Source organism: Phalacrocorax carbo, chromosome 23 (genome assembly GCF_963921805.1).
Source record: "Phalacrocorax carbo chromosome 23, bPhaCar2.1, whole genome shotgun sequence".
NCBI classification, from domain to species: domain Eukaryota; kingdom Metazoa; phylum Chordata; class Aves; order Suliformes; family Phalacrocoracidae; genus Phalacrocorax; species Phalacrocorax carbo.
In genome coordinates, this window is record NC_087535.1 from 1,808,219 (window position 1) to 1,823,503 (window position 15,285).

Consider the following 15,285-nt stretch of genomic DNA (forward strand, 5'->3'; position numbering starts at 1 on the left):
CCCCAGCTACAGGAGATTCATCTTAGAGGTAAAAAAAAAATTAAAAACGAGCCATAAGCTTTTCTCCTTTCCTTGCTGAAATACCCTTAAGATCCTATGTAAATTTTTCCTTTTGCTGCTCATGAACATAGATTAAAAGTTGCACAGGTCAGATAACAAGGGGAACATGGCTATTATGCTGAAGCTCACTACTTCACAGAGCAGCAAGAACATCTTTCAATGATAAAGGCAGAAAAATTGGCAGCAGCAGCAGCATCTCTGTACATGACTGCTCGGTTCCTGGTTTAAAACACTGTTAAGGGACTTGTGAGAGGGAAAGGAAGAGGAGGAGGAGGAGGATCATGATGTGGAAAACCCCCCTCATGATTCACATCAGCCCTCAGCAATTTCAGCTGTATCTATCAATGCTGCAGCAAGGCACTTACGCATGTTTGTGTGACACACACCAAGCACTAGAGAAATGCTGACAGGCAGCAACGAGCGGCTGAAGTACGCAGAAGGCAGGAGGTGCGAGCAGCAAGCTTAACACCTGCCACAACGATACTTCAACATATACTTCTTGCAAGCATAGAGAGGCTAATTCCCCCGACATCAAGAGAAACTCTGCTGAGCTTCAAACTTTCCTTTGCAAATAACCAAGGTGTTAAAGTTCTTGACGAAGTATTGGAAAAAATTCGTAAGATGGAAAGTTTTAAGCCCTATAATCGTGGAGATTACTGCCTTATCTACTACCATAATCCTGAGATCCAGAAGCTGTTCCCAAGAGCAAGAACTCAATGTGCTAAACTTTTGACTTGGAAGGCTTCCATCCCTGTATTTTGATATTTGGGGCAAACTGTCTATCCAAGACAACACAGTAACTCCTTTTCTGCTATGGAAGAAGCCTTCATTTTAGCTGCTTTCTGAGATAAGGCCTCCTTTACTGATCTCTCCTTTATAACTCGGTGGTACTGGCAAGAAGGCTCAGAAGGTTAACCAAATTCACCTCCTTTCCTTCCTAACCAGCCCATTGTCAAGTGGGCTCTCGCTTATGTACAACTGCTACAGTGTCACTGCACAAGAATGTTCCCCAAATTCTCCAACATTCCTCAGTAATGGCTGTTGTGTTAGACAGCCTGAATGCTTTTGCTCTCTCTAGGGACTGTTATTCAAACAGTGAAGTAATTTTTAACTTTCCAGTTATATGAAAGCTGGTAAGAGCTGATCCCTCATCTCAGTGTTTTCTGATATGACTTTATGAAGCATCCTTGGAAACCAGTTTCCACCTCATTGTGTGTGTACCTATCTATACACATACATACACAGCCCCTTGTAATTTCTACTATCACAAACTTTCCATATTTCAGTTAAGAAAGTTTGGATAATGCAGATAATCTGGGATAACCCAGATAATGCAACAACTCGTAGGAGAAATGCTGGAGACCATGGTGCAGCAACACCCCCGTCTCTGGGCAGAGCCTTGACAAGGGCCTGCTGGGTTTCTAAGACATGACTTGCACTTCGCCCCCATCCAGCGCGGCCGAGCATACAAGGTTCTACCTGTGCGGTGCCGTGTCTCACGTCTCTTAAGACAGCACTCAAGTTGCAATGCAGAACCCAGCTCAGATCTGACACAGCCTACTAGCTCTAGCTTCACTTCTAACTATCCTGGGTTTGAGACAGCTCCTGCAGAGCCAGACTGCCTGCACACTGACCTTGTCAGGTTAGATACAGCACTGAACCTCCATAATCACAGACATCTAATACGCTCTTGAAGCCAGAACAGTGAGCAGGGGCCATATGGAATCCAAGTGGAATAAATTTGGATCTGGAAGAACCGGAGTTAGTAATCGCAGCTGGGCTCCAGCTAATGGCAGGTAAACTGCCTTCAGGGTTTGTGCACTGTATTCTCTGATGATTCCCGTTTCTGCGCCACATGGACATGTGGAGGTCCATTGGGGCTTGCCAGTTCAATTTTTGTGATATGCAGAAGAAAATGCACTTTTTCAAAACCAGAGATGCCCCAGTTACAGCACAGCTGTCCCCCCACGAGACTAAGTGTGAAACAAAGCTCACTCTGTATTGCAGCACAGCAAGTCCACAATCCAGATAAACAGGAGAACAAAGTATTTGGACTGCTTTAATATTGAATGTTCTCCTGCAATGCAGAATCACCTTGTTTCTTCAGATGTGCAGTATATTCCTGGTCTTTCACAAGCCCATTCCCAGGCTGGGTGTTTGTTCTCTCTCTGTGCTGTTCCCCACTGCCTTTACACTGTTGATGTTACTTGTAGTGACTTTTACCGCAGCCAACCCAACTTGCTTTGAGACACTTCCTGCTTCTCACCGGGAATTTTTAAGCAATACTGACCTCTAGCTATTTTTTTGAGCTATTTAACCAACTCAAGTTGCTTTTTGGAAAGTCTGCATCAGCTGCCAAGATCTAATAAAATTATATGATCATTTCAGATGGAGACAGATCACAAGACCTTACCATTTCAGCTGATGGTGCTACAGTCCTGGACGCGTGCAGGGCAGCTCCCCGCAGTTGTCAGTGGGAAGAAAAAGAACCAGCACAGTTGTATTCAGTAATTGGGCACAATTAAACTAATAGTTTTCCTACTCCACCTGCAATACTCCACAGGAATTTAGCAGAAACGATCCTGTTTCTGCCCCCCTCCGGGCAAACACTCCTGCTCTGCAGATAGAGGCTGACACAAAGGGCACTCTGCACAGCTTCAGGGAATTGTCAAGGCTGGTACAGTGACAGCGTATATGAATCAGACATCAGACACTCTGTTCTGATGCACAAGCATGCACTTAATTTGACACACTAATATTTTTTCTTTTTTAAGACAATGGACTTTTTCATCAAGCAAAGTTGATTATACATTTAACTGACCAAGTTTTAGTGTGTGGAAGGAGTAAAACATTAATCTCACCCTTTAGTGGCCTGCTGCTCTTCTCTGAGACATTTTCAATTTACTTATCAAGTTGATTTCTAATGAAATACAATTTCTTGCACATAATCTCATCACAGAAATACAATAAGTGATAACCAACTGCGTACTCTTTCCTGCGCTTTGGAATGGAAGGCAAGTTAGAAATGCTGTCACGTTTCCTAGAATGGCACTATTTTTCACAGCCCCCTCAGTATATTTTTGACATAGAGTTACTAGTCGGATACACAGACAGGAAAGAGCTGCTGTGCACTAAGACCTTTTCAGCTCCTTTCAACAGCTGTCTCTGATTCCACTTATTCAGGAGTAAGAATGCCTAAGCCTGTGTGCTCCAGTGACTCTGAAAGGGTAGATAAAATACACACTTTTTTTCAGTTATGACTAGCAAGATGAAAGCTTCAGAAAAAACTAGTAGCAAAGAGTGAGAATCAATTAACTTGAAATATAATCTCAGAGTTTTTGCCATAAAAACGAACGTCAGCTTATGGCAGCCTATTAACCTTAGGACACAGGGCAAATGAAGAAACAAATGTGTTTACTATCAGTGCTGCCTGTTATCTAAAATAATGATGCACACACATTTGTGTGCTTGCTGCCTTCTCTAAATTAGCTACACAGTGATGGATCATCAAATTCTTATAAGGCCACACAGAACAGTGGTATCTGCTACAAAATGTTGTCTCCAAAACACAGACTCCTCACAAAAGCAAAAAGCAAAGTTACAGTGAATACCATGAGTAATGTACAAATTTGTCTGGAGCACAAAAGCAAATTGGGTGGGTTTGATACTTACATCTGTAAAGTTAAGCACATGCCAAGGCTGAGGTGTTTTGTGTTCTTTGATCGCTAACAGGAAAACTTTAATTATTGGGGCCCTGTGAAGTTCAAGGGGACCTAAAAGCATTCAGTATTGAGACCTTTGGTACAGCATAGAAGGTAGAAGCCTAAAACATTACAAGATTTGAGCCAAATGTCTTACTTGAAAAGATTTAAGTATCAGAGAATTGACTGAAACTATTCTATCTGCTTTGGTGTAATCAGGATTAGAATAGGGGTCCAGATTTTCCTTCTTCCTTCCTCCAGACATTGAAAACTGCTCCAGTATCTTACATTCCCAAACAGAAACACAGAAGTTTCTCAAGGGAATCTGCATTAGTATTCTGCCAATAAGGGCCATTCTAAACAAGAGGTCCATAATTATACTGTTTTAGCAGTATCTGGCTATCCACAGATCAATAACAACAGACTGTAAATAAACAGTGCAAGTTGTAGCACTGTTTCAAAATCCCACACAAACTAAGGGCAAATTTCAGAGGCTTCCAGGTGCAAAATCCTTCTGCAGTGTATTTACTTGAAATGTCTTTGTTAAATCCATGAATGCAAACGTAGAACAAACGTACATTTCTACATTAAGGCTAGTGAATCCCACAGCTCACCGAGTCCTTGTGCTGTTTCCCCACCTACCCTCACCCAGCAAACAGGACTTTAGCTGTTGGCTTTCTCGGCATTGCAGTTTTGGTCCTGTTATTGACAGGACCACAGTCTACACTAAGAGGGAATCAGAACTTGAAATTGTAAGCACAACTTCAATGAATACGCTATGGTTTTAGAGTTATGCTTAACAGTAAAGGTTAACTGTGCATCATCTCACGTCAAGCATGATGAAGAGATAGGTCGTTAATTGAATACTAAAGCCAGACTGCCATCATCTGACAGCAGCACTCCATTCTTGGGGATGAAACACCAGGTACTTTCCCTTATTTATTTCGGTTTAAAATCACATCAGAAACTCCTAATTAACCAATATGACAAAAGGATATTTTAACACTCCTGAAACAAGCCAAGTAACATCCAGTATTAATTGCAGATCCAATAAGTAATAGCTGCCACAAGTTTAAGGTGTCTATAGAGTAATAGAAACAATTTACTACCATTCTAAGTACCTGAATACAGTCACATAAAGTGCAACTAGACAGGAAAGCAGCCTAGCTTTCAGGTTTATTTTCAGCCAAGGTACTTACATGCCAAAGCGCAACGTTCCAGAGACGTATGTCTGCCAATGTGCGCAGTAAAACATGAACGTTCCAGCAAAACAACAAAAGAACATCCAGTCAGGGTTCGTTCCCAGCTGCACAGCAATACAAGTTCCCAAAACCACAAAGACTGCAGAAGAAAATCAGTCACATAGTAAAAAGATAAAGTGTGTATGTGTGTAAAGATCCTTACTAGAAACAAATTTAACAAAGGGACACAGAGGGGAGACAGCGTAAAGGTAGCCCGATGTGTTTTATTTCACATAAGACATTAACACTTCCGTTTTAAAAAAGTAGACAGTAAAAATGTATATTTAAATTCATATCAGTTATCAGAAGTCCTCAATATTGAGGGTTTCTTAGTCTCCTACATTTTTATTGAACTTAATGGGACTAGACATCAAGGGACTTGAGCGATTTATGCAATTGCAGCCTGCACCCAGAGTTTTGGGGTTCTCATGTACCCAGGATTTGCTGGACATATTTTTCCCCCCCATTTCCTGAATTTTTAATACACCATTAAGAAAACCCAAGGTCTGTCATTCAAGATTCATGCTTCCCCCCCTTTAAATACACAACTTTGATAAAGTAGTTGTAAAAATTTAAAGCATAAGAGCTTTAGAATGTAAACAGCCAAAAGCATCAGATCATTCTTTTGCAGTGGGGTTAAACTTCAGGCTGGCTCAGTGAACTCTACCTACCTAGAAAGGAACTGACTTTGCTGATTCTAATCTTAAACTCAGCCTTCTACTGTCCCATTGTTTAGGCTTCATACCTGTCTTGCAATCGCTCTATATAAATTCGATCTAAAATAATATAGAAGGGCATTTTGACAACTTCTTACAGAATTTTTTACACCCAAGACTCTGATAAAGCATACACAGAAGACTGCTGGCTCAGGCTGAATTAGACATATGCTTCATTTCTTTTTTTCAGTGTGATACAAGAGAAGGCAATCAGCTGGTCAAGAGTACTAGTACTGTCTATGGAAAGAAGGGTGACTGAACAGCTATGCATTCAGCAGTATCAGTTGTCCTCTTCTTCAGTAAAGAAGCATTTTTTTGTATTCCAGATTTGATCCCTGAAATAGAGTCATTTAATCCTCATACTTCAATTAAAAATGACAATACCTGTAGAAAGTGAATCACAGCCATGATCAAAAAGTTCTCCTAACGGAGTACTGCTATTTGTCCTTCTTGCTTGTTTGCCATCTATAGCATCCAGAGACTGGTAGATGAAAAGGCCACATGCACAAGCAATGTATGCCCAGGGAGGTGCCTAAGGAAGAAAGTCAGTGAGAGTAAAAGATATTTTTTTTAAGCTTTAAAAAAAAAAAGGCTGAAGTTGAACTATCTTAAACTCTCATATAGTACTTTTCCATTTGCACACACTTCCTCGTCACATTCATGGACTTTCCAGTAGCTTGTCCTTGCAGGGATAGGCAGAGAGGGTTATGACATGTGAAAGGTAAGTAAAACAGTGACAAGAATTAGAAGCTTCGATTAAGAGGTCCAGCACACTTTCTAAGGCAGCGAGCTGCACTGCACAGCTGAAAAAAATTATAGTACTACATCTGCAAAGCGGTGCATAATTAAGCTCTTGTCTTGCTTCTCTTTCCTGGAGGGGTACGTGCAAGTTGTCCGAGTGATTTAGAAAACAGAAAACTTTCTTAGTCCCCAAAATGTGCAACTGCGTCACAAACACTGAGCTCATCTTCACAAGACCTCAGTGAGGTGTCAGGTGCTAAAACACTGCCAAGTACAGGGCAGTGGCATTACCAGGCTGCAGTGGCATTTGGGAACTGTGTCACTGCAAAGGGCTCAAACTTTTAGAGTTCAAGTTCAGCTATTACATTTTCTGAGATTTGCATAGCTTCAGTGCTCCGCAGTACAGCACCTCCAACAACAACTGTTTTTTCTATGACTAGGTAACAGTAGCTATGTCCGTTGCCCATGCTATGCAAATAACCCTTAACATTCACATCCTGTACAGCAATTTATTTCTACAGAAATACAAGTGATACCAAAACCCTGCTAGACCAAAGACTATAATTCAAGATTTTTTCAGTACTTGAAGCATAAACCATTTATTACCACGAAAGCCAGAGGGTTGCCATTAGTCTGTCTCAGTTTACACACCCATAAAACAGACATTATTGGATATTTTGCAATCTTCACATTTGACACGCTTTATAAAAGCGAGCATTTACGAGCAGCTCTATTTTACAGACCACGCCAATGAAGTCCAAACACAGCTAAGTAGCTTAATCGAGCTGACTTGCCTCTCATAAAGCTCTGGGGCCCAGCTTCTTCTGATCTACCCAACCGTGACTCATTTGTAGCACATCAACTTAAATATATTCTTTCTACAGCTTGCATTGTTCCTGCTACTGCATTTTACTAAAGCGGTTCATTCTGCCTCAAAAGCTGGCACCATGCTCTGCTTTTAGCAGCGTGGCTATACAAACCATCACACGAGGAGAGGTAAGGGGGAAACGTGTCACCCAAAAGCAGAGGATCACATTTAGACAAGGTTGTGATGCTACAGAGTTCCATACTGTGATGATATTTCTATTTCTTGTGGATTGATTTTATACCAAACGATAACTTATTAATTGTGCATCATGAGATTTTTCCTTCATAAACTTAAAAAATAACCCAAAACCAAACAAAACCAAAAACCAACCAAACCAGACTGCTGGCTCTTCTTTTCTTAAACGTTACTTTCATTACCCAGTATAGATGTTTCCACCTAGATATTCTTTATATCTGCATAAGATTTCACAGAGCCCTCTCTTATCCAGGGATTTTTGGTTTTAAAACAAATCTTTTTTAAAAATAACAAAACAAAACAACAAAAAACCCCTCACATATTGTTCCATTGCTAGCTGGGATCTCCCCAGCTACGTGAGCAGTAGAACTATTCGTACCTCATTTTCATTTGGAGGCTGTAAGGAATAGCTACACCCCCTTGGCTACACCTTTCATCAACAGGAAGAGAGAAGTCGCTTTTAAAAAAAAAAAAAAAAAAAGAACTAAGACTGAGCTATGAGGAAGAGGCAATTTACATCTGAAAGCAATACTGCTTTCAAGAAAAAAAAAAAAAATCTGTTCCTGGAACTGCAAAGCCCCATTTTCTTCCCCAGACAGCTACCTGACACTTTAAAAGTACAAGCTTACAGCTCCACCACCGAGATGGCATCCCCCTTGTCGTGCCAGCACACGGGGCTGAGGTGCCATATGGCAAATCAGATGAGCCCGAAAGCTGCCTCAGCAGAAAGTTATTTTTTGAGCTGAAGCGAGAAGACAGATCTCATTCACTTTGCACAAAGTAACTCTCAAACTGTTAAACACAGAAGAGCATTTGAATACAGCAGACCACAGCTAACACTTCGACTTTCAGAATGTAGCTTAGTGTGTACTTCAGTTTAATGACCAACCAAAATACAACTGTTCTAAGTTTTAAATTACGCTTTGGTGCAGTGGCCTATACTAGCTGCCGAGTTCCTGAAATACAGACAGGTTGAAGTCTCTCTATCCAACTGGATTTCAGAGCCTCAGCCCCCACGCAGTACTGCTCTGGGAGCAAGCGGCAAATTAAAACCAAGTGACGTGGCAACGTCGTAGCCCAAAAAAGGAAGGAGCTGCTCTAAGTATTCACTACTCAAACTTAACATTCATTTTTTACCTTACACCTGCCAAATTCCATGAGTTGCTGTGAAAACTGTTTCAACAGATCTCTAAAAGAGGCAAACATCCCTTTACTAAGTCGTATGTAGAAGAGGGATGCACAACGTTCATTGTGCTACAGGGGCTTTTTAGAGTCTGGATGGAAACAAAGTGATGCCGCTTGACTACAAAGCATTCTCCCAATTGAGGCTGGGAGACTTGCTTATGAAGGAGTTCAGACATTTTAAAAGCTAGAACTCAGGAGAAAGTCTCCAGCTATTCATTTTCTGTACCAAATGATTCCCTTTTTCAGTGCTTATAGATATGAGCAGCATTTAAGAGTCAACATTCAAGTGACAAAACTTTTCCAGTGCACAAAAGCTAAGTCTTCAACTGCCTTATGAGGCAACTCCAGCGACAGAGAAACGTCTTGGAAACTAGTAACTTGAAATGCCATGTAAAGACTCTTGCACCCCTGAAACCAGGAATTAAGGTAGTTAAGACAGTTCTCCTGAGAACAGGTCAGGAGCTTTTAGCACATTCAGAACAAAGAACAAAACTACTGACTTTTATCCAGCCTTCACACAGCACAGACTACTTAGGCAGCACGCTGCTCAAGATGAGGGCTTTGTGTTCCCACAGCTCATCACGCACTGTACCAAAGGTCCTGACCCGAGCTGCCCAGTAACACAAACTGCCAGGGCCAGCGTGGGGTGAAGAAAGGTGTTCCTGTAGCTCAGTAAGCTGGGTTTAGTCACACCAGCCAGCCTTGATCTCCCAAGCTGCACCGCTTTGGAGCTCAGTCTGTTGTCTGAGCTCAGGTTCCTCGCTGTGTTGCAACTCTAGCCGGACTCGCAGGCAGACTCAGCTCGCTGCCAATAGAGTTACCTTATGCTTCTTCGTGTGTTGTAACTCTAGATCAGAAAGCTGAAGGTGACTAGTTCAGTCACAAGCAGAGAAAGAAAACAGGCAAAAACCCCACGTACCATGCAAGACAGCTGCAAATCCATCTATTAACTGTCTGCACATGCACTCAGGCCTTGCAGGGATGCAGCTTTCATGCAGCAGGTCCTTCACAGCTGCTACCAGAACAGCTATTTTCGTTTTAAACCCCATTTCATACAGTGCATGCTGACCAGAGGAACCATTCAGCAAGCAGCGTGCTAACCCCAGAATCCACACGTGCTCTTTTTGTGTGCAAACCCTCAGAGGCACACACATTACAACCATTTATAGAGATTAGCTTAAACATATGAGAACTGTGGGCTGCTCAACATGAAACAGTTCTCCACACAGACATAAACCCACCAGAGAACAGTGCCAGCTGCCACTGGACGACAGTAACTACAACCAGATTGCCAGAGATCCACAACTTACCTGTTCTGTAGCTGTTGGGCAGTAATATACTAATAGCAGAGTTGTAAATATATTTATTAACAGTCCAACGATGGTGATCAGATTCGGGGCAATCCAGGCTGGAACTCTTCCAACCAACCATTCCCAGTATCCTTGCATTAGGGGTTCAAGCAGGGATCGTCCGGCACTCTGATATTTGTGTTCTTCTAACCGTTTCAGCTGGTGCTTTGACAAGGGGGGTGTAGGCAACTGAACTAGCTTGCTTAACACGCATCCAGCGGCAGGACCGTGACCGCAGCCCGCAGGGGATTCCAGGTGCGACTCCCCACATCGCCTCTTTATGTTTCGATGCCCACTCATGGATTGGGCAGCTTCAGAATTTTTATTTGGCAGGTAGCAGCTGTTACGGAGAATCATAAGATCCTGCAACAAAGGGTTGAGACATACTGAAGGTGAAGAGCACAAATGAGATTATTTAAGATATCAAAAGTTTCTAGGTGCCACTCTATGGAGCTTTTAATTTGCCATCAGCAAACCAAGAAGATTTTGAGTTTTCCCTTAGAAAAAATGGTATTTGGAGAATTGCTGAGGAGAAGACAGGAAACAAGCACTCTCAATGTGGTCATAAAATGAAAAGTTGCACTTGTTGACTTTCCTTGCTGCTTACTGAAGCAAATATCCTGCAGCCACCAGCCTAAGTTTCAGCAGCAGTAGAAACTTGCACCATGCCACAGACTTATGTTACAGACCAAGGCACCATCAGTCCCCTCGCATCCCCCTCACAGGCGTATGTAACAGATGTACACCACTTTAGCTTATCAATTGGTGGCACTAAAGATTTCCCTGTATTTGTAGTGGGCTTAGTTTAACTGGTTTGAAGAAGCTTTGTTTCTTTGGTGAAGCCACATGCGGTTATACGCATTTTTTTCAGATCAGATTTTTTCAGATCGCTGGCCCTTAACTCAGTTTTGCTGTGGCTTTTTTCTTCTCCAAATTTAACCCAGTTCAGGTGAAAGCTCATCATCTAGTCAACTTTTAAAGATATGCAAGAAATATGCAGGAGCTAGAGAGATTTAGCTAGTCAAAGACAGCCTACAGACACCAGCATGAGGCAGCTGTGAAAAGAAAACACAGGGTCAGCAACAGCATTTCAAGTGCAAACAAGGACCCTCACAATGTTCCATCTCCCTTGAAGGCAGGTGACCAGAAACATGTAACTCTCCATACAAACTAAAGGAAAAGCAGCAGAGAAAGGAAACAAAAAAGAGAAGTTTGCTATTTATCCTCCAGAGCTATCCAGATAAAAGAAAAAAACCTAGCTGTGAAGTCTAGCAGAATAAAGTTAGAGAGAGAAAGATGACAGCCATCATCAACGCACAGTCCAGGAAAAACAAGCTATGTAAATCAAAGGTCGATACTGGCACAGGAACAAGTGCTCTCATTTCAACTCACCACTGCTTAATCAAGGCAATTTCCAATAGCAAACAGCCAGCCTCAGAAAGCCCTGTCAGCGGGAGGAGAGGAGAAAGCAAGCAAACAGGGCCCTGCTAATGCAGGAACTTGATAAGTTTGGAAGCAGGCAGACTTACACGCGTTTATCAGGAAATCAGACTTAGTCACCTAGGAGGCCCCTGTGGGTGGTGTCCTGGATGACCAGAAAATTAGTTCCAGTGCAGAAAACCTACACTTTCCTCTCTTCCTGAAGGGCCGCTCCCCCCGAAGAGAGACAACAACCAAAGACGGCCTCGTCCTCCAAAGCAAACAACCCCGCACTGCCCGGCTTCCGCAGGACTTTCACCCGGGCCTGGCCACTGGCCGGCAAACACCCCGGGAGGGCAGGGGGGACAAGGGCACCTCTGGGCCCGACCAGCCGCCTCACCCCCAGCGGACGCAGCCCCCGGGGCCCACCCGCACCCAGGCCGAGCGGGGGCACCCAGCCCCCAGCGTAGGCCCAGGCCCCATCTCAGGGAACCACCGCCGCCGCCACAGCGCCCCTCTCCCCCAGGACCCCCACACCCGCCCGCGGAGAGCCGAAAGACCCATCCCCGCTCCCGCATCGCCCACCCATTTACCTCAGTCTCACCGCACCGGACTACGCTTTTACGCCCCTTTTGCGACGGCCGGAAAGGAGGTGGGCGGGGTAGGGGCGCGCGCCGGGGGCGGGGCGGGGCGGGACGGGGAGGGGCGGCGCGAGGCCGCCGCGGGGACGGCGCGGGAGCGGCTGAGGTAAAGGGAGGGTGCGGGGAGGGGGGAGTCACCGCGCGCGGCGTCCACTCGCCTCCCCGGGTCTCCCTTCGCCCCCTCAGGGACCCTCCGGTGTCCCCAGGACTCCTCGCTGACAGTCCCTGCCGCCCCGAACCACCCGCCGCCCGCCCTGGGAGCCCCCAGCGCCCCTGGAGACCCCCACTTCCCTCAGGTGCCCCCCTCCATTCCTTAACAGCTGCCCCGCCAGCCCGGTCACCCCCTCCCCGTATCACCCGTCAACCCTAGTGACTCCCCATCACTCTCCCTGCGGCTGCAGTGACCCCCGACCGCCATCCCCCGTGGACCCCCATGGCTCCCAGTGACCTCCCCACCCCAGGGACCCCATCGAGCCCCTCAGCCCTCTCACCTCCCCGCACCTAGGCCCCTTACCCTCAGGGCTCCCCATTTCCCCTCCATCTGCCCTTTCTTCCTGCCCCCCTAAACCTTCCCTCTATCCTGGTCCCTTCTCCCTGCCTCTGACCGCCCTGAGCTGCCCCCAACACACCGGGCGCCTCCGGACCCTCTCCATGACTGCGACCCTGCAGTAGCTTCGACTCCCCGGCCGTAAAGTGGGAAACTGTGTCCCATGCTCTGCTTCGAGTACTCACGTATTTTTAGCTGCTTTTCTCTGGTTAGACAGGTTAGACTGACAGGTAGCGTGCGTTCATCCCGGACACTGAGCTCCTCAGTCAGCTGTAGCGACAGGCTGGTGTCATGGTGTGCCACGTTTCTAAAACAGGCGTTGGTACGTCCTTATGTCATGGTATCTGGTGCCTGGCCCTGTTTGGTTTGGTGCTGTGCCATTCTGCTCCTTCCCCAGCTGGGTAACAGCAGCTCAGCGAGGGCATAAAGGTCCTGCCTCAACTCTCTGGAAGCTGACCCCCGTATCCAAAAGATTTAATAGCAACTTTTTTGGTGTCTGTACCGAGAAAATACTCAAAATGAGTCATCCATCCTTTACCTTGCAGTGGGAACAACAAAAGTGACACATTTTCTACTTTCTTACTGCTAGTCCTTTCAGGATTCACAACCTTTAACCGTTGTTATCAGTTTGACAATAAGTTGCGCAAATGAACGTGTTCAGTCCCTTTCTGACTCATCCCCATCCAACCTTCCTGTTTACTTAGGAATGCACGCAGCGAATTGCTTTGTCTTTCTTCCTTCAACACAGTATCTGTTGGAGTGTTTTGCTGGCAGGGAGGAGGAGCATCCCTTAGTACGGCTTTATCTCTGCCTCTATTGCTGAGGGAGCAGGGAAGAGGCAGGTTGACAGTCGGTATCAGCGTTAATTTAGAATTTGGAAAAACTCACGTACTTTCAACCATCTTTTCAGCATTAGCATTCTAGATAACGTTAACTTTCTGCCATTAATGGTCGTGGCCACCTTTGATTTTCATTTGCAGTTTCTGTTTCGCATGCTAAAGTACCTGCAGACTGCTGCTGCACACTTCCTGCATTTAAAGACAAACCTCAGAGATGGTTAAAATCTCATTTGCTTTTGAAACACTTCCTTGACTTGTGCTTGACAATGTTTTGATAAAGCCTATCGCAGGAAAGATCTGTGATACTCAATTTGGGACTTAAAAACCCCCTTAGGACACAAAAGTGCCTACAGATCAGGATAAATGTTTAAGAAAATCATAGTTATATTGAAAAGAGAGGCTCGGCATTGGCATTATGTCATCAGCTGGCAAAGGACCTTGTGAAAAAACAAGGAGGTTGAGTCTGTGTTCTTTCTCAGCATTGAAAACAATAGGATAGGATGAGGTGTTAATTTATTTCAGGACCTTCCAGCTGGCAAATGAGGCAATTCCATGCTGCCTTCCAGTGACTTGGGGTGCCTCGTTATGCGCCTGTGCTTGCCCAGACACTCCACGGTCAGAGCCCTGTGAGCCGGCAGCGCGTCTGCAGCAGTGCAAAGCTCGGACCGCCTCAGGTACACAGTGTTACACAGCGCTTTGCTCGGAACAAAGCCTCTCGTATGTACAGACTGCCCACATAACAGTGAAAAAGGACTTGAAAAAGTGTAAACAGGAAGGAAGATTATAAGAATTCAGGGAAGATCCTGACAGAGCTAAGAAAGATAATTTAGCGGGGAAAAATGATACAAAACAGTTTTAACCATAAGGAGAGTTTGTCAGGGGTCTGTGAAAGTAAGAGGACCAGAGCTGCAGTTTTCTGACAGAGCCCAAACCAGCTCTAATTCCTGTGCTGTTGGGATGTCCCAGCCTGCAGCTATATTCACAGCCTCACCAGAGCTCTCCGGTTGCAGCTGAAGCTGCTGCACTGCTTTTTATGCCTGACCACAGGGAAACAACCATAATTTGTGTCCCGGCTTTAGCTTTGGGCCAAGCGCCAGCACAGGTTGCAGAGATGCCCGCTCTAGGCTGATCGAGGGCTTCTCTGGAGCAGATGTTGCAGATGAGCTGCCTGCGCGGATGCATTTATTATGTAATAAGAGCAATATCCAGGGGGGAAATCTGGAATAGCTGTTCTGCTTTACTCACCTCGCCTTAGTCCAGGTAAATGAATCTGCATATGCACACAAATGCTCCCAACAGGTGGAGAATCTGTGTTGTCTGTGAGCCTTGTCCCCCATAGCTTCACTCCCGCCTCACCCACATGGCAGCGGGACCCCAAAGCTGCGTCTGACCAGCACCCAAACGTTGCAAATGTCTGTGCGAGCCGATGAATATCACCAGCGAAGGGGATCACAGCACAGTATCTCCTCTCCAGTGTGTGCAAACGGCAGCTGCTCAGAGTTGTGGGATGTCTGATTAAATTCAGGTTGCTTCAGCACCTATCCTGCCACGTATTTAGCGCAGCACCAGCACCACGCTGCGATGCCCGTCCGCAGTGAAACAGAAAGGCTCCATGTTCTGTCCTCTTCCTTACGTGAAAGCAGGGATTGTAGGCACTGGTTTTAATTGCATTAAAACATTTGCATTCATTTTTTTTCCTTCAAAGCTTCTCACTTCAAGTTAAAACTTTCTGTAGACAAGTCCTATAAATCAAAAATTCTGAAACACCCGTTTTCCTGTATTT

General features: G+C 45.0%; 1 protein-coding gene and 1 long non-coding RNA gene across 8 annotated transcripts in view; one reads left to right on the forward strand and one right to left on the reverse strand.

The window, feature by feature from the left end:
- The window catches only part of CEPT1 (choline/ethanolamine phosphotransferase 1), a 33,657-nt gene extending 20,448 nt beyond the window's left edge, over positions 1-13,209 (reverse strand). The window contains exons 1-4 of one of the 5 annotated variants that reach the window (XM_064472099.1): positions 12,849-13,209; positions 10,018-10,419; positions 6,103-6,250; positions 4,961-5,102 (exon numbers count right to left, since the gene is read on the reverse strand). In XM_064472099.1, the coding sequence (XP_064328169.1) occupies positions 4,961-5,102; positions 6,103-6,250; positions 10,018-10,413 (686 nt within the window). In that variant the 5' untranslated portion in view covers positions 10,414-10,419; positions 12,849-13,209. Of the gene's footprint in view, positions 1-4,960; positions 5,103-6,102; positions 6,251-10,017; positions 10,420-11,448; positions 11,539-11,585; positions 11,671-12,068; positions 12,175-12,848 lie in introns of those variants that run through there. The other 4 variants (XM_064472096.1, XM_064472097.1, XM_064472098.1 and 1 more) reach the window with 4 other exon arrangements.
- Positions 12,046-14,176, forward strand: LOC135316916 (uncharacterized). Of its 3 annotated transcripts, none has more exons than XR_010376117.1 (2): positions 12,046-12,127; positions 14,025-14,176. It is a non-coding gene; the product is annotated as an uncharacterized LOC135316916 (long non-coding RNA). The 3 variants fall into 3 exon arrangements; XR_010376116.1 differs by lacking the exon at positions 12,046-12,127 and adding an exon at positions 12,163-12,222; XR_010376118.1 differs by lacking the exon at positions 12,046-12,127 and adding an exon at positions 12,229-12,412.
- Positions 14,177-15,285: the final 1,109 nt, after the last annotated feature.